Source organism: Scomber scombrus, chromosome 20 (assembly GCF_963691925.1).
Source record: "Scomber scombrus chromosome 20, fScoSco1.1, whole genome shotgun sequence".
NCBI classification, from domain to species: Eukaryota; Metazoa; Chordata; class Actinopteri; order Scombriformes; family Scombridae; genus Scomber; species Scomber scombrus.
In genome coordinates this window covers 11,867,871-11,894,342 of record NC_084989.1, presented here as the reverse complement: position 1 = coordinate 11,894,342, position 26,472 = coordinate 11,867,871, and the positions used below count along the sequence as shown (strand labels likewise).

Genomic DNA, 26,472 nt, shown 5'->3' with positions numbered 1-26,472 from the left:
TATTTATATTTTTTCTTCTTTACCCCTGCTCCACCACATTTCAGAGAGAAACACTGAACTTTTCACTACATTACATTTATTTTGCAGTTATATCAAATTTAGAGTTTACACAAAGAGTTTTAGTTTTTATCCAGAGTAATTTCATTTAATATATCTTATCTTGACTAAAATATAGCATTAAATCAAACATATCTATGTCAACATAAAAAGTTGGCTACATCAGTCCAAAAAAAGTGAAAAAAATTGATGCGAAATACAGTTTTTCTAGCCCACAAAAATTTGTGTTTTAATCTTTCTAGATATTTTTTTTACCAGATAAAATCTGTGCAATATCTTCTGGCACTTCCTTAAACTTGTTATTGATGCAGTTTTATCACAAATTTCCCATGCATTCTACCACTGTGTATGAAAGACCAAAAACTTCTATGATGGGATAGTAACAGAACTCAGTGTTTTCCTTCGCTTTCAATATATATACATATTTTCTATCCAAAAAAGGATACACACATCCAGGTAAACAGTAGAAGCACATACACACATTACATTTCAGTAACATAAGAATAACAGACAGTTACATAATATCCATAAAATATAAACATTTGAAGTGAGAAGTTTCAAAGGGGGAAAAGCTCAAATAATGTTTCAATAGCTCGTCACTTTTGTGTGTTTCTTTTTTAAAATAAAGTGAGTGGAGCATTGGGGCATTGGGAGAACAAACTGGGGCCACCTCCTGCCTCCTTTTGCCCCCAGTGACGTCACAGGCGGACACTCCCTTTCCCCCAGCAGAGGGAGAAAGATGGCGCCCACACACGTACTGAGATGCTGTCAACGGGGTTTAGCATGGATACCTGTGATTTTCATCGCGCTGGTCGTCTGCTGGTCTTATTACGCTTATGTGGTGGAGCTGTGTATATGTAAGTAAAACGTCCTGTCGTGTCTTTAAAGCCTTTTATTTATTACAGCCGCTGTGCCGTCCACACTAACACACAGCTGCCGTTTTTTGCCAGCAGGAAGTAAACGGACTGCAGCTCAACAATGGTTGTTGGTCCAAAAAATCTAGATACAGCTAATTATCGCTCTGGGTCGCCTTGTATTTTTAAACACAGATGTGTTTTGGACAAAGGAAAAGTTTCTCCGTGCTGTTAATGTCGCTGTCTCTTTGTGTCGAGCTGAATGGAGTCTGGATGGAAAAAATGAAAGCGTTAAGTAAACAGCGTTTAGCCGGCTGACCAGAAAAATGCTCCCTAAACTGAGTGATAATGAAGCGCTGTCGCTCAAAATTGAGCGACGAATTAGGTTTTTATTGGGAATTATCGGCACAACGTATGTTTTTCAGGGATTTCTGAACTTATAATCACAGTTTTCCCTCCATAGGATGAGAATTGGGTGCCAAGAAACCCAATTTAGAGAGACTAAACCCAACTTTTTGGCGTGTTAACCCTTTAAAATGAGCCTATACCTATTCCTGCACCCCCTTTTTTGATGATATAGCCTCTGTGTGCATGTAAGTCATGGGTAGAGCTGCAACTAACATTAATTTCCCCATCGATTCATCTGTAGATCATTTTCTCAGTTCATCAATCAGTTGTGTGGTCTATAAAATGTCAGAAAATGGTGAAAAATGTCTATCACTGTTTTCCAAGATGTCTTCAAATGGCTTGCTTTGTCCCGATCACCAACACAAAAATATTCAGTTTACATGTGAAGACTAAAGAAACCAAAAATATTCCCATTTAGAAAAGTGGAATCAGAGAATGTAGACTATTTCTCTAAAGAAATTACTCCAAATGATTAATCGATTATCAAAATAGTTGCCAATTAGTTTAATAGTTGACAACTAATCAATGAATCAACAAATCGTTGCAGGTCTAGTCATGAATAGCTTGACCAAAAAGTGATTTCTTTTCTTTCTCTAACTTTCTAGATTCCCAAAGAGGTGTATGCTTGTAAACAGCAATTAAAACAATCTAGATGAATTAATCGCTGAGTTGTTTGACAGAAAATTAACCACTTATTTTTAAAGATGAATAATCACTGGTCTTTTTTTTGTGTGTGCAGAAAACCAAATATATGCTGGTTGCAGCTACTCAGATTTGAAACTTTTCTGTGTCATGTATGACAGTAAACTGATTTCTTCAGAGTTTGGCTACTGATCAGACAAAGCAAGACGTCTCCATTTGCTCCAAAAAGTGATAACAATCTCTCTCTTTTTTTGCTATTTTCTGACTTTTTTTATTTTATTTTATTTTACATTTTATTTAACTTTTTTTCCAACAACATAACAGACTTGTAATACAGTCAGCATGGAATACCAAAATACAACATTTTGCATATTGCCCATTTTTACAGCGCCCCCCCCATCCACCCACCATACCATCCCAGAGAATCAGAAACAAAACACAGTGCGAATCTAAAATGATATAATAAGCAAATAAATAAGAATCATGGGGAAAAAACAAAACAAAAATCCTGGACAGATGAAGTGGTAATTAAAAGTAATATAGTGTTGTGACATTTTTTAGACAAAACTTAATCATTAGTCACAGCCTTAAAACAATCTCATCAAAAGGTGGACAAGAATCCCATGTAGTGATCAGAAAAATGGAAATTCTGCGATAACTGGGCAGACGCCATCTGCTGAGGAAGATCCTGTGATGCAGTTGAAAGCTCTAAAACAGCTATTATTTTAAACATACTTTACAAGTGTATAATTCAGTAAAGTATCCTTTCTGTCAAATACAATAATGGTTGAATGATATTCTCACGTTTACCTTTGAACCCCTCGTCAGATTTGTTACCACTGGTGTCATTATTTAACATTTGTCTTTTGTCTGTTTTGTCTCTTGCAGTCACCATCAGCAGTATAGGAGAGCAGAGTAAGTGAAAATATGTTAATTTGACACAGTATGAATGGAAGCCAGTTTGCTACTCATTGGGATAATCTCTCATTGCTCCTGTGAAATATGCTCTGTAGACTAATGAAAAGAGGTTGGCACACTCTTGCTGACTCAAAGTGCTGAGGTCAGTCAACTTGAAGCACAGTGTTCAGCATAAGCTTTCCTCTCTCATTAATTAAATATGGAGATGTACAGGGTTTCTTCAGAGTACCCTCATCCTAAGTGACAGCAGCAGTTTCTTATATCAATATTTAATGGTAGTTTGCTTGTGTTTCTATGTCAGTGTTCATATCAAACTTTGTTGATTCTGACGCTTTGCGTATTGCTTCCCTCCAGTTGTCTACCTGATCTTCTTCCACCTCTCTTTCATCATGTTTGTATGGTCTTACTGGAAGACCATCTTCACCAATCCTGCCAGCCCCTCGAAAGAGGTAAAATGACCCCATTACCCAAACCTATGTCTGCAGTGTCCTAAACGTCAACTGGATGTACACTCTTTTTTCTTTAACGGTCCTTTTTGCACCTCCAGTTCTGCCTGCCCAAGGCTGAGAAGGAGCGTTACGAGAAGGAAGAGAGGCCAGAGTCCCAGCAAGAAATCCTGTGGAGAGCAGCCACCAGTCTGCCTCTGTACACCCGCACAGGAGCTGGAGGTACGTCTGCATGTCATCACATGTGATTTTTTTTTAGTGTGTGTGCATTTGTGTGTTTTTTCTGTCCGTTTGGACTTCCTCCTTATGAGATGCTATTTTGTCAAAATGCTGCAGCAATCCGTTACTGTGATCGCTGTCAAGTTATCAAGCCAGACCGGTGTCATCACTGCTCCGCATGTGACATGTAAGAAAGTCTCCTTTTTATATTGTAATATTAAATACTAACTATTTGAATCATCCTTGATTCCGAGTTAATCTATTCTGTCATGTTTAATCTGTCTTTATCTCTCGCTGTGTATGGCAGGTGCGTGCTAAAGATGGATCACCATTGTCCCTGGTATGTAAGACCTGCTAAACTCACCTCACATCTTTATTCTTGCATTTAGCATGGTTCATAAACCATACCAAACATATTCAACGCAGGCCCTTCGGGAGATGATTCTGTTTCTGATAGACACTTTAAAGGTTTCTTTCTGAACTGATGCTCATTTAGCTATTTTAATTTGTTCTTACCTCCATCTGCTCTTATTTTACTCATACATGAGCCAAACCATTGCGCTGGGTGACATTTTCCTTCATTACAATAAACATACTGGCTAGTGGTGTTGTCACAATACCAAAATTAGAACTTTGATACCTGCCTAACTATTTTGATACTGATACTGAAATGATACCACGGTAAAAATGTGAAACATTAGGAAAAGTAATGTAATAAAAATAAATATAAAGTGATCACTTATAACTGGTTGATTTGCATGTGAACGCCTGATTTTTAGCAGTTTGTACATTATGGTAAAGTTAATGTGTGACACACGGTTAACAAGTGTGAACATGGCATTTGCATATGGACGTGTTTGCCACATTGGTAAATAATATAAAAAGCTCAAGCTAAATTAAACACTTATCATTGCCTTTAACTTCATTGTCAAACTCTGTTTGCTTGTCACAAAATAAATCACACTGATTTGACTTATGTTTGAGGGAATGTAATTATGTTATCTCTCACATTCGCTTACCGGTTTCTCTTGGAATTCCTTGAACGGGTCATCATGTTTGTCGACGAGATGCTTTCTGAAGTTGGACATGTTGGCTATCTTGGTTTGAGTTTAAAGCATCTTTTACAGACTGGCTTTGTGGTGTACGTGGGTTTGTCCTGACAATCAGCTACGTAAGCAAAATAATACCACATTTTGCTCTGTGCGTCAGGTGTGTCAACAAACCGCAAAAAATCGGCAAGAGCACTTGTACCTGCAGCCATGCCTCTCGTCCTGTCACCATGAAAGCTGCAGTGTACATGTGAGAGCACGCCCACTATGTCTGCAGGGAGTGGAAGCAGAGCACTGCACACACACACTGCCTGTTGTCGCACATTGACGGAACTCATAGGAAATACGATTCTTATTAAAACACTTTCATTCTTAAACGACTGGTACTAATAAAATGGGGCATAATACTGTTTTAACAGCAGGTATTGTGATATATTTCTAGTATCAGTATATTGTGCAACACTACACCAAAAATGCACTAATGTTAAGTAAAGTTTTCTAAAACTACTGTACAATTTGCCATTGAGGAAAAAGAAAGCAACATAATTCACTCAGCTTGGTGTAACCTTAAAAGTAAAACAAAGCCTCCGACTTTTTAAAGTTCACGTTGATAAGGTTTCTACTCAGAGCTTGTGATGCTGAATCTGACCTTTTCTGTGTTTGTGTGTCTGTAGGGTGAACAACTGCGTAGGATTCTCCAATTACAAGTTCTTCATCCTCTTCTTGGCCTACTCGCTGGTCTACTGTTTGTTCATTGCTGCCACCGTGCTGCAATATTTCATAAAGTTCTGGACAGTGAGTAACGACGCCCGGATGTATTCCTCACTACTCACTACAGTCTGCTCACTGTGTGTGTGTGTGTGTGTGTGTGTGTGTGTGTGTGTGTGTGTGTGTGTGTGTGTGTGTGTGTGTGTGTGTGTGTGTGTGTGTGTGTGTGTGTGTGTGTGTGTGTGTGTGTGTGTGTGTGTGTGTGTGTGTGTGTGTGATGTAGGCTTGGTTGCATGTCAGAGCCTCGGCGAGCATCCTCTGAGTTGGCTGTGCATGGTGCTGACCTCTCCTCTGTTTTCGCTGTCCTCTCTCACCCTCCACCCACTGACCCCATTCCCCCACCCCCCTCTCTGTTACCCCTTCTGTTATCCCCAGTTCACACACAGACTCATTGTTCTCTGATCTCCCTCTCCACTATCTGAACCATCAGTCACGCCACTCATGCGGCCGCAAACACCTCCTCTCTTTCTGGTTTTTTTTTTTTTTGTATTTTCTGTCCTTTCTCCACTTCAATTTCCTCTCATCTTTCTCTTTCATCCCTTTGTTTCCTCCATTCTGGGCACACTTTGTGCATTCACCCACTTTCTTCCTTTCATTTTTTTTCCCCCCTCCCAACTTGGCCTTGACTTGTATTTGCCTCCTGGTTTCTTAGTCCCCGCTCCCCTCCCCACCCGCTTGTTCTCTCCTGGTGTTGCTAACCAGTCTTGTTTCTGTTTGTACTAAAGCTTTGCCGGAGGAAATCGGCAGAGAACTGCCCAAAGGTAACCCAGCCACCCTCCAGAGCCTTTGGTGTTGCAGTGCCTCACCATCGTTGCCATGGTTTTCGTCGTAATGTGCATGCAGTGCTGTTGACAAGACACACTTCTTATTTCTCTTGCACTCTGCCTTTTTCTTTCTTTGCCTCTCTTTCCATTAATGAGTGTGAATATGTTAATGATACCCCTTCTCTCTCTCTGTCTCTCTCCCCTCTTCTCCCATTTCTTCCTCAGAACGAGCTGCCAGACACTCACGCCAAATTCCATGTCTTGTTTCTTTTTTTTGTGGCGGCCATGTTCTGCATCAGTATTCTGTCCCTCTTCAGCTACCACCTATGGCTTGTAGGGAAGAACAGGTCCACTATAGGTAACACACATACACATTCAACAAGTTTTTCTGTCAAAAACATGAACCCATTTCTTTGTATACTTGCGAAATTATGAAATCATTGAATATACTTTACTCTCAGATACTTGTTTTCAGTCGAACCCTTTCTTTTCTCCTCCATTGATGTTTGTTTAATGAACTCTCTCCCTCCTTCTCGCTTTTTCAGAGGCGTTCAGAGCACCGGTCTTCAGGACAGGCTCCGATAAGAACGGTTTCTCTCTGGGTTTCCGGAAGAATATCGCTCAGGTGTTTGGAGATCAGAAGAAGTACTGGCCGCTGCCGGTCTTCACCAGGTAAAAACAGAGTAGACAGACAGACTGTCATAACAATACTGGATTCCTGTCGCTTACTGACTTCGTCTCTTGTTCACCGCAGTCAGGGAGATGGTCTGACGTTCCCGACACGGCTGGTCAATGGAGACGCAGAGCAAGCCACAGTGACCCTGCATCCAGAGCCCAATAAAAGGTGATCAATCAATGCAATAAAAGCCATATTATTTGACGTGAAGCTCTGAAAAAGATTCATGTTTGGGAAGGGGCCGTGACGCACAGTTCATTTCTTTTTTTTATTTATTTGTTGGACATGTTTCCAGTGCTGATGATGTCCCCGTGAGCCCGCTCAGCGAGTCACAGAACCGCCTACTGATCAACGACCAGCACGCCAACAACGTCGGAGAGCATGCAGCTAATAACACCCTCAAATCAGGTGCGCTCCACTAGGGATGATGATAATATTTTCATAGACAGAATTAACATTAACCACTCACTGTCTGGCATCTGTCACCTTACTGTATTTTCTGTTTGGCTTTGCAGCTGACAGTGAAACCATTACAATCTCCATGGAGAGCGAGTCCTAACCAGGTGAACAAAAGTGAATCACAGCTCTGACCTGATGATCTGTGTATGCTATTAGCAATCATACTTCTGTGTGCATGTGTCAGATTTTTCACCTGGATGTGTTTCGTTGCATAATTATGTCAATTTTAAACGTTTATTTGAAGAAAATTGGAAGCAGCAGTGTAATCAACAGTAATTTACCTAATTATCTTTGTTTTTTTTGCTCTCTTTTCTTCCCTGCCACAGGGGAAACTCAGTCATCTAATACGATGCCTTAAGCAACGCAACAGTTTAGTTTGTCACCATGGAAACAGTCTCCTAGTGCAACCTCATCCCCTCGGATCCATTCAGAGTAACTATGGAAATGCATTCCTTTTGCCTGTCACCGCACAGTAATGCATCTATGGCATTGGCATTTTTCGCATGCAGTGTCATTAGCAAATCTCACACCTGCCCCTATAAGACATATGACACAAGCTTGTTCCCTCTCACACCAACACACACACACACACACACACACACTCACACTCACACTCACACTCACACTCACACTCACACTCACACTCACACATAAGCTAGAAGTCGCATATTCAGCTGTATACATATTTTTTATTTTTTTCTCACAACTGGAGCATTTGTTGAAGATGAAGGACAACATCTAAGAATCCTGGAGGGAATAGGAGCTACTTTTGGTGTTTAATGAGTAAACATTATTTTTTGTGCCAAAAGCTTCCTGGGTGCACCAGGACTCACAAGGATAGGCACAACGCTGCAGTGAAGAGCAGGGGCAGAAGCTGGAGCAGTATGTGTGTTTTTCAGCCATTTTTTTTTTTTTTTAGAAAGGCAAGCAGTACATCCCGCAGAGATGGCCTTATTTTTGTTTTGTATTTTAACATGTCGGAGCTTATGTATGGCCTGCACCTTTTTTAATACACCCAGGCTGTATTACAGAGGACTCTACTGCATGGCTCAGTTGGACTGAACCACTGCAAAACAGGGAAGACTGTAGCTGGGAGGTTTGGATGGCATTTTGGATATCGGAGCACAAGGTGGCGCATTTGCACTTTGTAGATTATCAATGTCCATCAAAGCTGCTTTTTATCATGTCCAAAAAGCACCCCAGGTAAAATGGATGTGTTTCATGGTGTAATGTGTGAGTGTGTATGTGCGAGTGAGTGTGTGTGTGTGAATATATGTAACAGTTGAAGTGGATTTTTTTTAAAGAGCTAACAAACTAAAATCAGCTTTGTGTTTGTTTTTTTTTGTGGCCAACTTGTGTTAAAACGTGCTGCTTATATTCAGACAGTTTGACCTGGGAGATGCATTTCACACAGTGCAAATATGCAACATCCTTCACTACCTATTCTTTAGCTGATCAGTGATTCTTCGCAATGTTCCCGTCAGCCCACAGTTTCTACAGCCTGTTGTTTTTCTACAGCTCAGCGCTTCAACCTTTACTAAAGACACCAACATTCATTGCCAAATAAGGGCTGACCTGTCAGGAGCTCTGACCTCTGAACCTAAAGTGTTTACAACATCCTAGCTTTATCTTAGCCAGTGTCATCATAACCAAATTGTATTCACCAGTCGTTGAGGCGCAATATTTTATACAAGGTTGATCTGTCCTTCCTGCCTTTGGTGGGTCATGATGTCCTTGCTGTGCCAGCACTGGCCACCAGGTGGCGACAAGGCTCCTGTCATCTGCCCTCATGCAGATGGAGAGTTTTCTGTACCACAGTATATCATCATAACATCTGGCTCAGGGCTCAATTCACTTTCAGTGTGGTTTGCAGGTGCAGCTTTCTTCAGAATTCAATATTTTTCATAACAAGTAATTAATATGCATTATTTTTTTTGTAATATCTCCGAAACCGTAATTAATTTGGAAAGAAAGTGTATTGAACCCAACTGATCTTCTGTAAAAAAAAAAAAAACTTAGGTGTTGAGTTTATCTTCTCCTCACCTTGTCTACGCTAAACATTTTTGTGTTTGGGGATTGGCATCAGTGTTGTGAACTTGAACCATTAAAGGAGCCTTTAGTGAATTGTCTTATGTTCGTGCTGAACAACTGGGATGTGACTGTGACTCTGAGGGTCTGACAAAGTATCTGAACATTTCTCAATGCACCAGAGAAATTATTAGACGGCGTTACTCATCCATTTCAAAATATGGGATATTTCATTGGAGGAATGGAGCATTTTTGTAAGGACAACCAAATAAAACTAGTTCAGGAATGAGTTATATCCTTTTCCTATGGATTTTGTTAGTTAATATGCAACTTTCTGACTCATGTTGGAGGGAGATGGACCTAAATCCACAGCGAAAACCCTGATGTCTCTCTGGTCACATCCCTGTGACTGCGGGACGAGTCTATTATTAACTAGATCCCAGACGACTCTGGTGATGTACAAGTTTACAGCTGTTTCTATTGTACAGAGTGAGTAATGGTGGTGTTGTACGGTGTGTTTCTCAGTAATCGTTGTCACAGTCGTGCTGAACGTACACAGAAAGAACAGTGAGGATGTGTTGATCCAATGAGCGTTTACGTTTTAACCTTCCAATCATGTTTAACCTTTTTGAGCCCATATGTATTTATAATTACTTTTTACCAACCAGTGATTGGAGGATATTTGTTAATATACTGAGTAAGTTCATGATGGGCTCAGCGTCAGACACACTGTGGTTTGATCTCAAATCAACAGTTTAAATTACTGTCTTATCTTTTCTGAACCTCACACATCAACATTTAGTAAAAAAAAAAAAAAAAAAAGATATATATTCTCTACCATCTATAAGGAGCCTGGCTCGGTCTGCTCATTACTTCTGGCCACTGATTCTGAAACATTGGACCTGTCTTGTTTTATAAATTGCCTCTATTCTCTCTCTCTCTCTCTGGGCTGTTTGGCCTTGAGACTAAAGTGCGCGTGTGTATTTTGTAACGCTTAATTGAGTGTTCTTTTGTAATATTGTCGTCTTGGGAGAAAATGCTTCTGTGTAGCCATGATATTTTTTACATGTGTATGCACATAACGTCTGACTAATGCTCAAAAGCATGGCACCTAACCACTGTAAACATGTTTACCATGATAACAGGGATTATGGTGTTAAAACAGACATTGGGGTATTTTCCAAGTATAGCTACTGTAGGTGTGTCATGTTTTCAATTTGCTTTACTCTGGTCTGTCTCAACTTTATAAATGAAGCCATAAAAACTACAATGAAAACGGAGGAAGGATCTGAAAAATTGTCTAATTTCTTCTTTTTTTGATAGACTTACAAAATACTGTACTTCTGTTTTCACAGTGCAGATGTAACCTATCATAACTTGCTTATTGCTACCTTTTGGTTTGTTTTTTGTTACAATGTCCTATTTTACAATGTGTGTATGTATATATATATATATATTGATAATGTAAGAAAAAGACTACATATATATTTTTCTTGTCTTATTAATTTTACTGTTCCTATTTTGTGAATGAAGTACACGCCTCTACACAATTAACGTGAAAATAACAATAAATGTGTTTTTTTTTAAAAACCTCCAGTCTAACTTTGCTCTCATGTCAGTTTTGTGAAATTCATGATTTACACTTTTTACACGTGTTAAGCAGACGTGTGTGTGTTTTTTTTGTAAAAGTTCCTGAATCAAATATTACAAATGCTGGGTGCAGAGAAGAACAGACACTTTGTATTACAAAAGATAAAATGAAGAATTAGTTTGTGTGTAGAAGCTACTCTGTACAGTTTGTTCTGTATCAGCATGTAAATTCCTAGAGTGAAAATGGACATAAATTATACAAAGATACAATTACATAGTTTGTTCTGAGTGCATAGCTGTGTTTAGCTTTGTGCTGTCAGAGGGAAAAAAACAATTATTATAAGAAGATGCTTTGGTTTGTACACGTCTTTAAAAAATGCTTTTAAAAGCTCAGACACCAAGCTAAATCAGACAAATTGTTTCATGTCTGCAGTGTTTAAAGAAAGGAAAATCTTTTTGGGATGAAATTCAAAAACCCAGTTGAACTATGACCTTTCCTATCGGTCTGACACCCAGGTCTTTGACCTGTGCTAATGAGGTAGCTTGTGCAAAGATTATAAATTCACTTGTCTGAACTTAAATTCCTTTGAGTGGCTGTTTGTAATAATAATTTAGGAGTATAGAGGCAGAACAGACACAAGCCAGGGCACTGGTGTATCAGATTCACTCTGCAGGTCTGTGCAGCACACTGGCCAAAGTGATAACAGCATGATTTGGCATGTACTCAGTAATGTAGAGGCCAAGTTGTGGAAATATAATACAGTGAGAAAAATAACTGCTCCAGTTATTGCAACAGAGTCAATAAAAGATGTCCCTGTTTAGGACTGTAATCTTGAATCTTGTGTGTGTTCCTGTGCACATGTGTGCTGTGAGATCCCAAGGTAATGACCTCAGTGTCAGTTTTTGAGGGAGAGTAAACAGTGACTTGTTAAAAAAACAAACAAGTCTAACTACCGCAAGGCCAAAGCAGTTGCAGTTTCACTGAAGACCTTTAGATGGTTTATCCATTAAAGGGAAAATTGTGATTTTGCACAGTAGCATCAGTATCTACAAACAAAGACTACAGTGGCCTTTGACTTAAAACCAGAGCATCAAACCTCAAATTGATGATGCATTCAGATGACAGTGTCTAGAGTTGTTTCTATGACTGTGAGGCTGCATACACATTAACTAATATGTGAATGTCTGACTTGAATCAGAAAGTGGTCATCGCCCACCATAATCATTGTGTTCTGAGATTTTCCCAAGATGTCATCACCTTCACAACAAGTCTCTGTTTCGTTCTTTCTAATGAAAGTTGTGTCCAAACTCGCCACTGTATAACATTACAGAAACAAGGTAATCTTCCCTTGTGTCTTCTATTGTGACAGAATATTTCTCGGATTCTTGGATTCTTATCAACCTCAGGAGTCAGCCAGTTGGCACAAATCATATCGGATGAGTCTGCCGCTCCTGATGTAGATACATAAACTAAGGTGTGCCTTGACGCAGCCAGAATTAGCAGGAAATAAAGTTGCTGAGACTTGATACAGTTATCATATAAGGTGAGACATAATTGGCTCACTGTGCATTGTGTAATAAAGGTCAGCACATACGAACACTTGAGTGACAGAAGCGGTGGACTTCTCCTCCTCTGCAGAGGGTGTGTATTAGGTTCATTGGATGTGAGCATTTATTCCTGTTTATATGCCCCTCAGTCATCTCTATTAATCATTCCTCAAATGTGTCTGCACATGCAGTTCAGGGATGAGGAGATTTAATCTCCAAGCAAAGGGGGTAAAAAAAACCCTTTAAGTTGTTTCAACCCCTGGAAGCCAAGGTTTGCCTGAACGGACAAGCAGGTTTGATAAACAGTAAAATTAGGATATGAGGTAAATGGGAGTGAAGGTGGTGTTCAGAAGCTCAACAAAGACAATGCACTAATAACAAAGCTAGTTAAGGCAAGTTCTCCTCCTGAGAGAGAAAAGACTGAGATAACAACTGTGATGCAGCAGAGATTTGGTGGATAAATAGGCCCAGTGAAGTGTACTGTATGCACCGCTGCTTTTTTGTACATCACTGGCTTTACTTCAGTGATGTTTTTAGATCACTATTCAGGCCTCTCTCAGTGTTGTGGAAAATTATTCAATGGAGCCAAGAGCGCAAAAAGATTTGCAGCCAATGCCTCACATGACGTTACCCGTGCACATGTTTCTATGGAAACGGGGGGCATGTGAGTGCCTGTGTTGTCCACTGGCTTCAGACTGCAGCAGTCCTATAAGAAATCCCACCTCCCATCACACACACATACACACATACAAACACATACCTCTGTTAGTCACCCTTCCTCCATCCGGAACCCTTTTCTCAATGTTACTGGAGTTTTCCAAGTAACTTGTAAAAATAATTCTAGTTAGCCATCTGAAAAGAGGGATTTATGTGTCTGTGCTTTGATCAAGCCAAAATACTCAAATATTCTATGGAAACCGAAAACAACCCAGAAATGCAGTAAATTCAAGCTTGCATAGAGAAGATGACATGTTGGCTGGGCTGATTTCAAAGAAGTTAGTCCTGAAAATGCCATGGTTTGGCTTCATGTTATGGTGTTAATTACCACAACCCACCACACATTCTCTGAAGTAGCAGAAAGCCACCCCGCAGACCACACATTATAATGCCATAATAAACCACTTCCAAACCTGCAATGAATTTAAAGTTGCAAAAATAAGTTGAGTGATTTAATGAGAGTTGCATGACAGATTATTAAAAGTTGTGAAATTGCCATTGTCAAAACGTTTATTTCCTTAAAAAAAAAAAAGCCATGACTTCCCACAAACCACGTTTTTGCGTCAATTACTCAGGACGCGGTGATTTGAGCTCCGTGTGTCCTATGACAGAAAAGAGAGGGCGGGTTTAGGGATTTCAACAAGTGTTTTGGGGTGCCCAGGAGGCGGAGTACTGTCTGTGAACAGTTTTAGGACGCTTTCTATAGAGGAGACACCGATGAGCATCCGAACTTGAAACCAGCCTTTACGCACCGAGCGTCTGTGGATGCAAGCAGGGCTGAGAGACTACTGGAAGTTGCAATCTTGAAAAATCCGCCGACAGCAGCCAACATGAATGGATCCAACCGAAGTATTGACCCGAGCTGCAGGGAGAAGCCTCCTCTCGCCATCGACATCATCCTCAGTGAGTATAGACCACTTTAATAGGCTATCAGAGAGAAGATTACAGGAGTAGGTCGCTTCCCCAACGAAAAAAATCCCCCTCAATTGATGAGATTACAAGACTGTTGTAGTCTGATGGAGGGGATTTTTTGTACTTGGCTGCCAAACTGTAGAGCTGTTGTCCTAGTTGGGTATTGATGGATTCCTCGAATTCCCTGGACACCACTTTGTCAGCTGCTGGGAGGCTATATGATGGTGGTCTCCCCTGCATCCAGTGGTCCTCTTGCTTCTTTGGGTTAGTTATGATGCCTTTACATCCTCAGCAGCAGACAAGACTACATTAGATCACCCTCTCCAGGCTTTCAGAAAATACACAAAGTATTCCCTCTTGTTCCTTGGAACTCACTGGAGCCTCCCCAAGGGACTCTGCTGGGTTCAATGATCCCAGTTTTGGAAGCACTAGCTGAGAATTCACAGTCTATTATACTGATAAATCACAGTCTAATTACAAGAAAGTTGCATGTTCAGACTGAACTCACTTTTCAGATGAAAACATATAATCCATTAATCCATTTAGCTGGGGTGTTGGTGTTGTAAATTCGCATTTAGGGCTCTGACTCATGCTGGATTATCCATCTCACTTTGCTTTTCACTTCTTGTTACACTCCTCAGAGGGTGTGTAGTTTGAAAATCCACTTTAGCACAGTTAAGCCATCTTTATAAAGACATGGATCGTAATTTAGTTAATGACTGCTTACTGTACATCATCATATGTTCATATGAAAGTCCAGTGATAAATTTTTCCTTCTAATTAATGATTTGTGAGTTTGCTTCCTTAATAAGAAGGCACGTTTATACAGTGGCATTGTTTTCGTTATTTCACTCTAGACTTTTGTTGTATTGGGTTGTACTTTTTATTATTCTTTTAAATATGCTCTTTAAAACAAAATATCATTTTCTACCTTATATAAACCAGTAAATGAAGATTATTATTATTTTGCTACATCACTGACTGTGTAATCCACAAAGTTTTCATTTTTAAGAAAAAAAATCCTTTCTAGAAATATAACAGTTTTCTTTGACTTTAATTTAAACTGATAAACTCCATAGATTGCTGAATATATATATTTTAATATCTAGTGAAATACTGGATACTAGATTCTTGGGGCCAATACCAATATTAGAGCGTAAAAAATGCCAATATCAACATATCTTCTAATAATTTTATATATATATAAAATATTTACGTAAATGCCCTTTGTTTGTTTTTTTTGTTTTTTTGTTTTTGCAGTGATCACTTAAATGTGGTTATCAAACACTTGTAACAAAGATATGTAATGGATAGGGTTGGGAAGGTTACTTTGGAAATATAATAGGTTACAGATTACTAGTTATCCTATTGAAAATGTAATAAGTAATGTAACTATTTTAATTACTTAATCAAAGTAATGTAACGTATTACATTTGATTATTTTTGATTACTTTTCTAATTTTCAGGTGTTTTTCATGGATACTGACATGACTTATAAGGGAGATCATTTTTCATAAAAGATTTATTTCTCATTTGAAAATGTATTCATTAGTTCATGTAGATTTTGGAATTTACATGACATTTTTATGAAAAAAGTCAAAACTCTGGCATGGGATTAATTAGTACTGTGACACCATTTAAGCCCATGTTTGCTCCAAATAAGCCCACATCATGATTTATTTACAAAATATAAAAATAGCAATATATGTATTCAGTAACATGTTAAATATTAAAAAAATGAGGAAAAACCCTTCTCCTGAGCAAAATCTTAAAGGTCTGACTTCAGATGTAACCCCTTTGTAATCATCAACATTTTCATAAGTAACTGTAAGTTAATCACTTTTTTTCTCAGTAACTGTAAAGGATCAATTACATATATTTTGTTAAATTACATAATTCCGTTACATGTAACTAGTTATTCCCCAGCACTGTTAATGGAGACATGATATTTTACAGTATAACAGTAAACTTTATTGTATAAAATGACATCAGTCAACATCAACAGTAAACACGCCTGGAAATGTAATAATTATAAATAACTATAAATAAAAAAACATGTATTAAACTTGAACCAAGAAAAGGGGAAAAAAATACATAAAATGCTGCCTATACAATTTATAAAAACTTTTGGGACATATTGGACAACATATAGGCCAATACTGATATATCTGTAATAAACCAATATCATCCTATGTATTAGCTGACCAATATATCAGTTAGATTGTAGTATATAGGATGCCCTTCTTATTAGAGCTTGACCAATAAATCAGCCAAGCTAATATAAGTTTATTGCAGATGTATTGGTAATGGTCTAATGGTCCTTAAGTTGGCTGATAAATATCAAGAAATTGCAGATATGTTTTGATATTTAAAAATACTGTCACTGTTACATAGTTTGTTCTCCAGAGAGCTCTAAAACATTTTATTTTTTAACTGTTACATAAGAGGCTAAATTCTTTTAAAGACAATTTTAATCATCAAAAATGTTAATAGAAATTTGTATTTGCAATACTTTTTGTAATTTTCATTGAATTTTCATTGAACTAACTAATATCAATATATAGAAACAATCCAGTAATGGTCCTGGGAAACTTGTGACGGTAAAACCTTTCAAGTCTCTGAGTTAACATCTGGATCGGTTTTGTCAGTAATGGGGATTGTTAATATCTTCAGTCTCTACTTTACTACGAGGCTGAATATGTTACGCACATGTGTGACTGCATAAAACAGTGAGGGAACAGAACCAGCAGAACACAACAGGAAATATAGTTCAATGGGTGAAGAAAAAATAATCAGACCGTTATCAGAGTTTGAGAAACATTTCCAAAAAAGTCTATTGTGTAAATTATCAACTGTAATTTCAACCTCTTGACCAACAAACAATGATAATTAGTAATTGGACAAAGGCAACAGGCGGGCATAATAGTGACCACCTGCAGAAAGAAATCCTCAAAATGGGAATGCATGTTTATTTTGTGTGGGTAGTTGTATACTGATTACTGCTAATGACTTTGGATACCACAGAATAAATGACGCAGAATCCAAGGAATCAAAATTACAGGCAGTTTGGAAACCGTTTACTCAACTTTTCCTTTCACCTTTTTTCATTACTACAGCTTCGTCATCACCTATCTTCCTTTGTTTGAAACATCTGTTGTAGCAATTCAACTGTGGCCATATGTCTGCTGATGCCTGAAAGGGTTTTCCAGGAAGTGATAACCTGCCAGCTACTTTCTTGCATTGTGCAGAATCCCACCCACATGCACATTCATGACTAATGCATACAGTACCAGTAAAAGTCTACCATTTCCTTGAATGAGAAAGTGAATCCAAACTTTTTAATGGCAGCCGGATATGAAGTATGCATCGGGCCACAATCAGGCCAACAGGATCCCCTGACACTCAGTTCTGTTTGTTTTTTAAGGCTGACCTGATGATTATATTATTGATGCTCCACAGTCCAACAAATACTAAAAGTAAAGAAGCTAAGGCCCATCTATCGTCTAGCTGCAGCTGTTTAATTTTCTCAGCATGGACATGTCTAGGGCAACAGTCTGCATTTGGTTTCCTGTGTTGCTGTTTTTACTTACATAGCCTCGAAATACGCTTCACTTCATTGCTAACTCTGTTCACTTCAAAGAAACCTAATTAAGGTGATCAACAGAGCTCACACAGGTCTGGATTTTGTTAAACCGCAAAATTTGGCACTCACACATCTTAAAGCAACAGTCAGGTGTTCATCTGAACATTGATTGCTTGCTGTAATCACTCCTCCTGTTCATACTGAGACCATGAAGAGATCCCTTCATAGTACACTCACAGTATATGTACTGTAAGTGACGGGGGACAAAATCCACATGGTCCTCATTCTGTGCAAAAAATGCATTCCAACATTTATCTGAAACTAGTATAATGCTTCAGCCATGTGAGTTAATCGAATCAAGTGGATCTCCTCCAAAGTTTCCTCTTTGTCATCACAGACAGCGTTTGCCTGAGGAGCTGTAAGGCAGGGAGAACTACACAAAAAGAGAATTTGGTACTAAAAAGACAGCAACATTCAGAGATATCCTCTTAACTCCGACTATGGAAGCCGTACACCAGATAAACTTTAGAAAGAAAATGTCACAATCAAAGATCATATCAAGGAACAACTGTAATACTTGGACTGCGTTCAAATGGAAAGATATAACAAGATACTTTTGGACTTGTTGAATAACAAAGTGGAGCCCAACCAGCTCAGACAAGTGCTGGAGAGAATGTAGACTGCAAACTGGCAACCGCACTCGTATTTTTCTGGTCACGTCCAAATAAACTTTGTATTGTAAGGAATGGTGAAGTAAAAATAAAAGATTCAAGCTTCAGTTTCTGGAACTGTTTGGTCTTGAGCACTCTCATCAAATCATTTTAAAGCTTATAGTCTTTCCTGTCGCGTGTGTTTTTAGTGTCTCCTGAACTATTTCCTGTTATACCTGCTTGCAAGTCTAGTTTTTCCTTGTGATCCTAAATAAATAAAATTTTAAAGTATGATCTACACTTTGCTTGAAGGTTACTTGTTATTTTCTAGTTGTTTTTTATGCAGCTGGGGCTTCATAAAGACTAACAACATAAATACCCATTGTCCTCTAAGTAGCAGAATCTGGGGAATCATAATTGGGTCCTAAGTTGCAGCTCAGATTTGAAGAAAGCTCATTTGTTGTCATTTAACTTCTCCCTTCAGAGTTGGATATCTTTGGTATCATCCTGTACTCCGTGCTCACCTTCATGGCAGCTGTGTCCATGCTGCTCTTCATTGAGGAGTGTATCTACATCTATAGGAAAGTTCCGTCCAATAAGAAGAGTGTCATCATCTGGGTGAATGGGGCTGCGCCGGTAAGAATAACAGAGTATTTAAAGAAAAGTTGTTAATATAATGCGCAAAAAATGATCACTATGTTCACTACTTTCATGGCAAAATGCACCGAAAAATATGTTCACACGGCTGTTTTTCAGGTGATTGGCACCATGTCGTGTCTGGGGATGTGGATTCCCAGAGCCACTATGTTTACTGACATGACATCTGCCTGGTGAGTTTCACTTTCTCTGCTTCTGTCTGACTCACCTTCCATCTCTTACTGTGCTTTGTGTTTTTCCACTCACAGAGCCCGCAGCATAAGATTACAGAGGGGAAATTAGAACTTCATAACCCACTGAGATTTTTTACAGAAAACAGTGATACTGTTGTGTAATGTGCGTGTGGAAGTTATGGTTTTCATTGTCCCTCTCTCATCTATTTTAATACCTTTGCTTCCTCCTCCACGTGCTAATTTCCTCTCTTAATACTTCTTTCATTCCTCTTGCATCCCTGACATTTACTTCTTATTACCGTGTCTCCGTAGCTACTTCGCCATTGTGGTGTTCAAGTTCCTGATCATGATGCTGGAGGAGGTGGGCGGCGACGAGGCATTCCTGCGGCGAGCTGCGAAACACAAACTAAAGATCAGCACAGGACCGTGCTGCTGCTGCTGCCTCTGTCTGCCGCACGTGGATATCACACGGTAAACAGTACAGCAGTGTACAGTCAGATGATCATTATCAGAACAACTTTTATGCTTATCGCCTGAAGAGCTGAAATTAGCACATTGTGAACAACTTCCAGAGAATACTCAGCAAAAGCTTTTATAGTTTGATAACAGCAGTAAGTATTGCGGGCATGTGGATTAAAAATATCTGCTCTCATTATGTTTGGCAGGAAGGTCTATTTACTTTATCAGATTGAAAGTAAACTTCTGTTGTCTGGGGGCCTTGAGGCTATAAAACTAAACACAAACACACCCTACATTCATAGTAATGTAGTGTAAATACAAACAAAACAAACATTTTTTTCTTGTGCTGTCCACTTCTAAGCTCAGGTTTTGTGTTTTTATTTTATTTTATTTGAATCTCATGAAATTAGACAGCAAATAAGAAGAGCCTGAAATGATTCTCCCACCTCAGCTAGGCTTTAAAAAAGTGTACAACTGATCGTATGAATGAGATCATTCAATGAGATCATGCCCAAAAGGAACATAATGTTTCTTATCCTACATTTGATGCTTTGTATTCTTTAATATTGAGTAATCCCTGTATTACTGATGTGATGATTGAAACATCATGCAATGTTAACGAAACACAGATCAGATCCTGTGCAGCTTCTATGACTGTTACTACTACATTTTGGCTAACGGGTCAGGCAAGTGCACGGGGAACTTTGATGTAGTTTTTGGTCTGTTTAAAGATTACATAAGCTCCTCTGTAAATACGATATCGTGCTCACACCAGAAGTACACTGGTGTTCGCAGAAGGCAGGTTGAACATATGCCCGGCCATTCAACTCTGTCAGGGTGGGGCCCAGAGTGTAACGTAGCTATCGGATTGTTCACAGCAGCCCCATCCTACCCCTTTCTAGCTGAATAAAAATCACTGGCTGCACCTTTTACCGCTTACTTATCCAGTTTACTTAAATCTCCCGGTGGCACACTTTTCTTTTCACACAGGTTGTTGAGTGTATCTGTCAAAAGCAAGTACAGTCTGTTTAGGCTATATGCAATCCTCTCCAAAATGATCAAAATCCTGCTAGTGTGTGGCAACTACTTACAGATGTGTTTATTTCTATGGCTATGCACGTCTTAAAAATACATTCACTCTGTGCAAATACACTAAAAATCCTTTTGCAAAAACCTCCCTGCTGTACACAATAATGCTGATGTTGATAATCAAGCCAGGGCAAGCTCAGGCTTTTTTCTTTGATCCACTGCCCGGTTTCCTATCAACAACTTGGTTCCATCTATTCTCTCTTGGGAAATACTTCTGTTTGCTAGAAATGAGAAAGGTATAAAGCACCTTGGAGGATTGATCTATGTTGTTGTTGCACATATAAAAACATTCATATCTACTCATGCATCTAGCCAATGCAGACATTACCAAGGATGTTCTGAATTGTTCAGAACATCCTGCAGTCATAAATAAGGTCAAGTTCAGCTCAAGGGGCAATTCCACATTGGACTCCAAATGATTTTTAAAATGTATTTAGTGAATCAACCATTTTGTTTTACAACCATTACAAGTTTCCTCTGTTCCAACTCCAGGCGCACACTCTTCCTGCTCAAACTTGGCTCCTTTCAGTTTGCTCTCATGAAAATTGTCTTCACTGTCCTTTCCATTGTCCTCTGGACCAACGGGACATTTGACCTGGCTGATGTGAGTAGATAACGTGGAAATGCTAGACTGCATCTCACCATGCGATTTTTACCCTGTTTATATGTGTACTTTCCTAGCTTTTTGCTGTGAAACGATTCCAGCTCCCAATGCTTACTACTCCTTTCATCTGTCATGACCCTGAATATTAAAACTTGATTTTTTTTTTTTGTTGCACTAATTACTGCTTCCTGTGGATGAGCAAAAAGAAAATCACGTTTGTAATCTTTCCTCAAATCCTACATTATTGATCACTTTTATTCACATGTTAAAAACACAATGATTCGCTTTGTCTCTCTCTTTCTCTCACGGCGATGTTCAGTTCTGAATGAATGAATGAATGCAACATGTATAAAGACACTATGAGTTTAGGTGATTATAGTTCAGACCCATGCATGTGATCAGCCTCTCTGAAAGCACAAAGGAGAAATAAAGCAGTTTTTTTACAAGCTGGTAGACTGATGCAAACATCTACATGCTGCTGCATGACCCAACATTGCCCAGATTCTTGACACAACAGTAATAGCCAGTTTTTATCTGCCTGCTGTGCTCCACCTCTTTCCCCTACAACAGAAGATCTTTGTTTAGCTTCAACTTTATATGAGAATATAAATGCAGGGATCTTAAAGGCAAAGTAGAAACTAGATTTCAGCTAATTTGGTAGCATTAAAGTATGGACCAACTGCGAGTAAACATGCATTAATGGATGATCTGTCATGCTTTATGACATAATATCATAATGACTTTCTTAATGGTGAGCCACAGAAAATTCATGACAAATCCTACATTGGTTCATGCACCGACTCATTGTGACTCATGCATTAGTAAACACTGCGCGTGTGCTTTGTAGCTCGTTTAACACACTACATTCATTTTGAAGACTATAGAACAATTTAACATCTAATCAATACAAATTTAGGAGAGATGATGGTGCCAGTTAAGAAATTTAAAAAATGGGGCATGTTTTTCTTGGCTCTTTTTTTTCATGAGTCTTTCTTGTTCTGTACAAACTCTCAGACATATTCCTTCTTTAGTCTTCTCTGACTCTCCTGTGTGGCTTCATTTCAGCTGAGCATTACCGGAGCTGCCATATGGATCAACCCGTTTGTGGGCATCTTGACAATCATTGCACTGTGGCCCGTTGCGATCAGTTTCATGCACCTGAGGCTTGTCTTGCGGACACTAAAGATCATCCCCAAGTACGCCATGTACCAGGTAAGACACAGGAGAAGCTTCAACACATATTAAAGTGTACATTTGTCCAGTATATGCATGCAAACAGCTGTTAACACACCTCATGATGTACAATAACCAGCACTGCTCTATATAACTCGGGGAAAACAAACACCTGTTTCTAATAACATGCCAGTTTATGGGGATGGCATAAGTTTTTTACAGGATTTTCCAGCATTGTGTTTGTCAGGTTTAAACAGTGTGTACACATGTGTGTTTGTAGCTGGTGCTGATCCTGAGCCAGCTGCAGACTGCGATCATCAACATCTTGGCTCTGAATGGGACCATTGCCTGTACACCACCTTTCTCAGCTGCATCCAGAGGATACAGTGAGTCACCGTCCATCCATACAATCAGTTCTTCTGTTCTTCTACTTGTTTATCTGCTCCATCTGCAACGACTCAATTCAATCCCACATTTGTTTAGTCACAACACTTGGAATGACTCCTTGGAAGTTTCGTTTGATTGTACCTTGGAATCGCTGACACATCCTTTCCATTTCGGCTTCCTTCCCCTCACTCTCTGCCCCTGTCTGTCTCCACAGTGATGAGTCAGCAACTTCTGATCTTGGAGATGTTCATCATCACGCTTGTGACACGTCTGCTGTATCGTCGACAGTATGACCCTTTACCTGTAGAAGAACACAACGACAACGAAAACACCAAGATGGTCATGATTCCTGATTCTGCATGAGAACTGCCTTTTTGTGTGTGTGTGTGTGTGTGTGTGCGTGTGTGTGTGTGCGGGTGTGTGTGTGTGTGTGTGTGCGTGTGTGTTGTTTTTATTTCCCTGCAATGATTTGATTAAGAGACAACAGAAGTAAATATATATATATATATATATATATATATATATATATATATATATATATATATATATATATATATAGGTAGATATATATGAATTACGTGTAAATTAATCTTGCGGATGTTCATTAAGGGTCACAGATTTGCAAACTGTCCAGAACTAAAGTGAGACCAAGCAACTGACAGTAATAACTCAAATGACCAAAAATAGAGACCATGCAAATTTATGCAAGAGGCTTATTTTTTAAAACTTTATTTTACAGGTCCTTATTTTCCCTATACATTCCAAGGAATTGTCATGAAAAGAATAATGTAGTTTGGCACTAAGTACAGGGAAAACAGAAAACAGCTCTGGTGATAATTTTGTGTGGAGCTGTTGATTTATGGAGGAATTTCTTTGAAATTCAAACCATTCAACTATCATTATTATTTTATTGTTATTCTCCATGCAGTGTTGTGCAAACGTTTTAGTAAAGTCAGGATGCCTTCAAAAATAATGCCATGATTTTTTATTTATTTATCAATGAAGTTCAGTGTACAGAAAAAAGTTGAACTTATATTATACCAACAAATTGTGTACATCTGCACACAGTTTATCAAGGTTACTGGCATCGTGGAGAAGTTGCCACAGTTCTTGTGCAGATTTAGGCTGTTTGTTTCTTTCTCTTAATGTAACCCCAGACTGACACCATCATGTTGAGATCAGGGCTCTTTTGGTGCCGTACCATCTGTTGTAGGACTCTGTGTTCACACAGTAATCTTCAGGGAGTTCTTTTCATTCCCTGCTGAGAATTATGAGTTGAAAGCCAAATCCTGCCTTTTTACTCCTTGGACTTTCCCTCTCTGTATCTATTTCATGAGAAGTAAAAGTTAGGGTGACCCACAGCTCATGCCTGGTGGGAACATTTTCACACATGAAGCAGAAAGTCTTACAATGCGCTTTTGGCTACAAAGGCAATATAACATAATCTTAAGAAAATAATATAAGGTTATTGGTAAGTTTAAATGTCAATAGTTATTTTTGACTCTAGCTCTATGTTTGGGGTCGTTACACTGCTGTAGAATAAATTTGGTGCTCATCAGGTGCCCTCTTGATGGTATCGAAGCATCTAAAGTGCCTAAAACCTTTGCACAGTACTGTATGTTGCATTTGAAGGCTTTCTGTTAGACACTTTTTTGTTTGCATGTTCAGCTAACTTGCTGTAAACTGACTAAAAGACTGTCTAGGTTAGCTTGCAATTAACTGGAATAATCAAAAGTAGAAATTAATTTTCCCTATAATTAATACCAAAAAGACTCAGTCTCAGTTTGTTTTCAGTTTCTTTCTTGGAAATGACTAAAAAACTATGGGACCTTTAAAATAAATTGTCACTGCTTATTTATATTCTTTGTCTTTTTGTGAGGTAAAACTGTATTTGTATCTCACATTTGCTGTCAGTGTTGTAGCCACTGGACCTGTACTGTCACTTTTATCCTGTACAAGCTTTTTAAATATCCTCAGATGAAATGTCATAAACGGTATGACTCTGAGTGGTGTCATTTTTTACAGTATTTTTAGTGTTCCCATCTGCCGCTAGGTGGCAGTAAATCCCCAAACTGTACCATTTACAGAGTGTAGGCCACAAGTGTTGTTATGCTGCATTCATGTGCTCCTCGGATAGTCCCCTCTTCCGTCCTCGCTGGGTTTATGTGCTTTTAAGTCATAACGTGAAAACAACATGGACACCATAGAGATATGTTCTATATTGCCCCAGACTTGTTGCTGCATTAGTAGACTATATTACGTAAAACCATTCAAAATTCCACTTGTTATCAGGTTTAATGCTAATAAATAACGTTTCTAACTAATATATGCCACTATGTGGACAGCAACTCATGGTTTTGACCTAATATCATATTACAGATTGCATGTGAGCAAAAACAATGGATATGCAGTATGTGAATTAGTGAAAGGTTTATCACCATTAACCACACATTTACTTAAGTCAATTTAACAAAATGTGTACAAGTGAATTTCCCAGTTGTTTTAATTCTTCCGATTATTCCGATAGTACATAAATGTAACATAACTGTCGGAGACTGCAGATAAACAAGATAAACGACTTTGACTGACACGCCTCCGACCAATCAGATCGCTGCTGACTTTCATTTCCCACTTTTAAGCCAATCGCCGCAGTGCAAACAAGCTCGCACTCTAGCTCGTCCCAAGTCCGGTTGTCTCGAGACTTTCCACTGTACGGTGGTACGGTACGTACTGTCTGGATGTAGAGACGTCCACAGGCTCAAATGGGCCGGAAGCTTTTAAAATGAACCTTCAAAATAAAACCTACTGGAGTGCGGCGCAGACATTTTAAGACATGCATGTCACTGGTTCGCAAAAGGTCTGCAAAAATGTATTTTCACAATAATTCCATCCATAAGAAACACAATTACAGAATATGTGACTATGTTGGTCATGGTTTTCATAATTTCTGTAATGAAAAATCTAAAAGCAAAAATCTTATCAGATGGGGGTCCGTGGTTTAATTCACTTCAGGGGTCCTTGACGAGAAAATATCTGAGAACCACTGATCAATGTAATTTTATACTGGTTGATTTGACACCTGTCCATCTTTTTAAGCACAATTCTTCAATTCTCTATCTGAAAATGTACAACAAGTACAAAAGTGAATAATGATAAATTGCTAATTATTAGGAGGTAGGTAGGAGGTCAAACAGTCAACTGGTATGCAAAACAGTTGTTTTGGATTGATTTCGACAATTGACTGGCAGCTTAATCATCAATATCTTTGAATTTCAAAGTCTTTACATTTTCACACAGCATTTATAAACAAGTTACTGTAAATAATAGCCTATGTCAAATTCTTGAAAGAGGTGAAAACCAGAAAGCTCAGTATTATTGTATAATGCTCTATAACAAAGCCCCACTTCTTTTTGTTTGTTTGTTTGTTTATACGGGTTTTTACCGAATAAATGCCTGCATCTGTTTTTCTAAATTATTGTAAAGTTAGCCTAGTAGGCAGATTTTTTAATCAAGACAAAAGACAAATAGGTTCAGAGAATAGAAAACCATGTTTTTAATAATAAAAAATGTTCCCAATGACGACTCATCCTATAAATAATTAGTAGGCCTATATCATTTTTACTTTCCCCTTGGCGGATTTGT

At 38.6% G+C, this 26,472-nt stretch overlaps 2 protein-coding genes across 2 annotated transcripts; both read left to right on the top strand.

The window, feature by feature from the left end:
* Window positions 1–790: 790 nt before the first annotated feature.
* On the top strand, window positions 791–10,881 carry LOC134002007 (palmitoyltransferase ZDHHC20-B-like). The gene is made up of 13 exons (XM_062441248.1): window positions 791–914; window positions 2,850–2,876; window positions 3,234–3,328; window positions 3,427–3,547; window positions 3,662–3,731; window positions 3,852–3,884; window positions 5,268–5,388; window positions 6,351–6,483; window positions 6,671–6,797; window positions 6,880–6,969; window positions 7,097–7,209; window positions 7,317–7,364; window positions 7,587–10,881. Exons 1-12 carry the CDS (start codon window positions 797–799, stop codon window positions 7,358–7,360), a joined length of 1,092 nt encoding a protein of 363 aa, XP_062297232.1. The 5' UTR covers window positions 791–796; the 3' UTR covers window positions 7,361–7,364; window positions 7,587–10,881.
* A 2,933-nt stretch (window positions 10,882–13,814) lies between these two features.
* On the top strand, window positions 13,815–24,836 carry slc51a (solute carrier family 51 member A). Its single transcript, XM_062441246.1, has 8 exons — window positions 13,815–14,046; window positions 18,773–18,924; window positions 19,045–19,118; window positions 19,431–19,589; window positions 21,159–21,270; window positions 22,336–22,482; window positions 22,724–22,829; window positions 23,045–24,836. The coding sequence occupies exons 1-8, from the start codon at window positions 13,974–13,976 to the stop codon at window positions 23,191–23,193; spliced, it is 972 nt and encodes a 323-aa protein (XP_062297230.1). The 5' UTR covers window positions 13,815–13,973; the 3' UTR covers window positions 23,194–24,836.
* The last annotated feature ends 1,636 nt before the right edge of the window (window positions 24,837–26,472 follow it).

Coding starts and splice junctions, on each gene's coding strand:
- LOC134002007 (XM_062441248.1), top strand. CDS start 797: ATGGCGCCCACACACGTACTGAGATGCTGTCAACGGGGTTTAGCATGG. Junction 3,732..3,851: donor CACTGCTCCGCATGTGACAT/GTAAGAAAGTCT, acceptor TGTGTATGGCAG/GTGCGTGCTAAAGATGGATC. Junction 6,970..7,096: donor CATCCAGAGCCCAATAAAAG/GTGATCAATCAA, acceptor ACATGTTTCCAG/TGCTGATGATGTCCCCGTGA.
- slc51a (XM_062441246.1), top strand. CDS start 13,974: ATGAATGGATCCAACCGAAGTATTGACCCGAGCTGCAGGGAGAAGCCT. Junction 18,925..19,044: donor GGGTGAATGGGGCTGCGCCG/GTAAGAATAACA, acceptor GCTGTTTTTCAG/GTGATTGGCACCATGTCGTG. Junction 21,271..22,335: donor GGACATTTGACCTGGCTGAT/GTGAGTAGATAA, acceptor GCTTCATTTCAG/CTGAGCATTACCGGAGCTGC.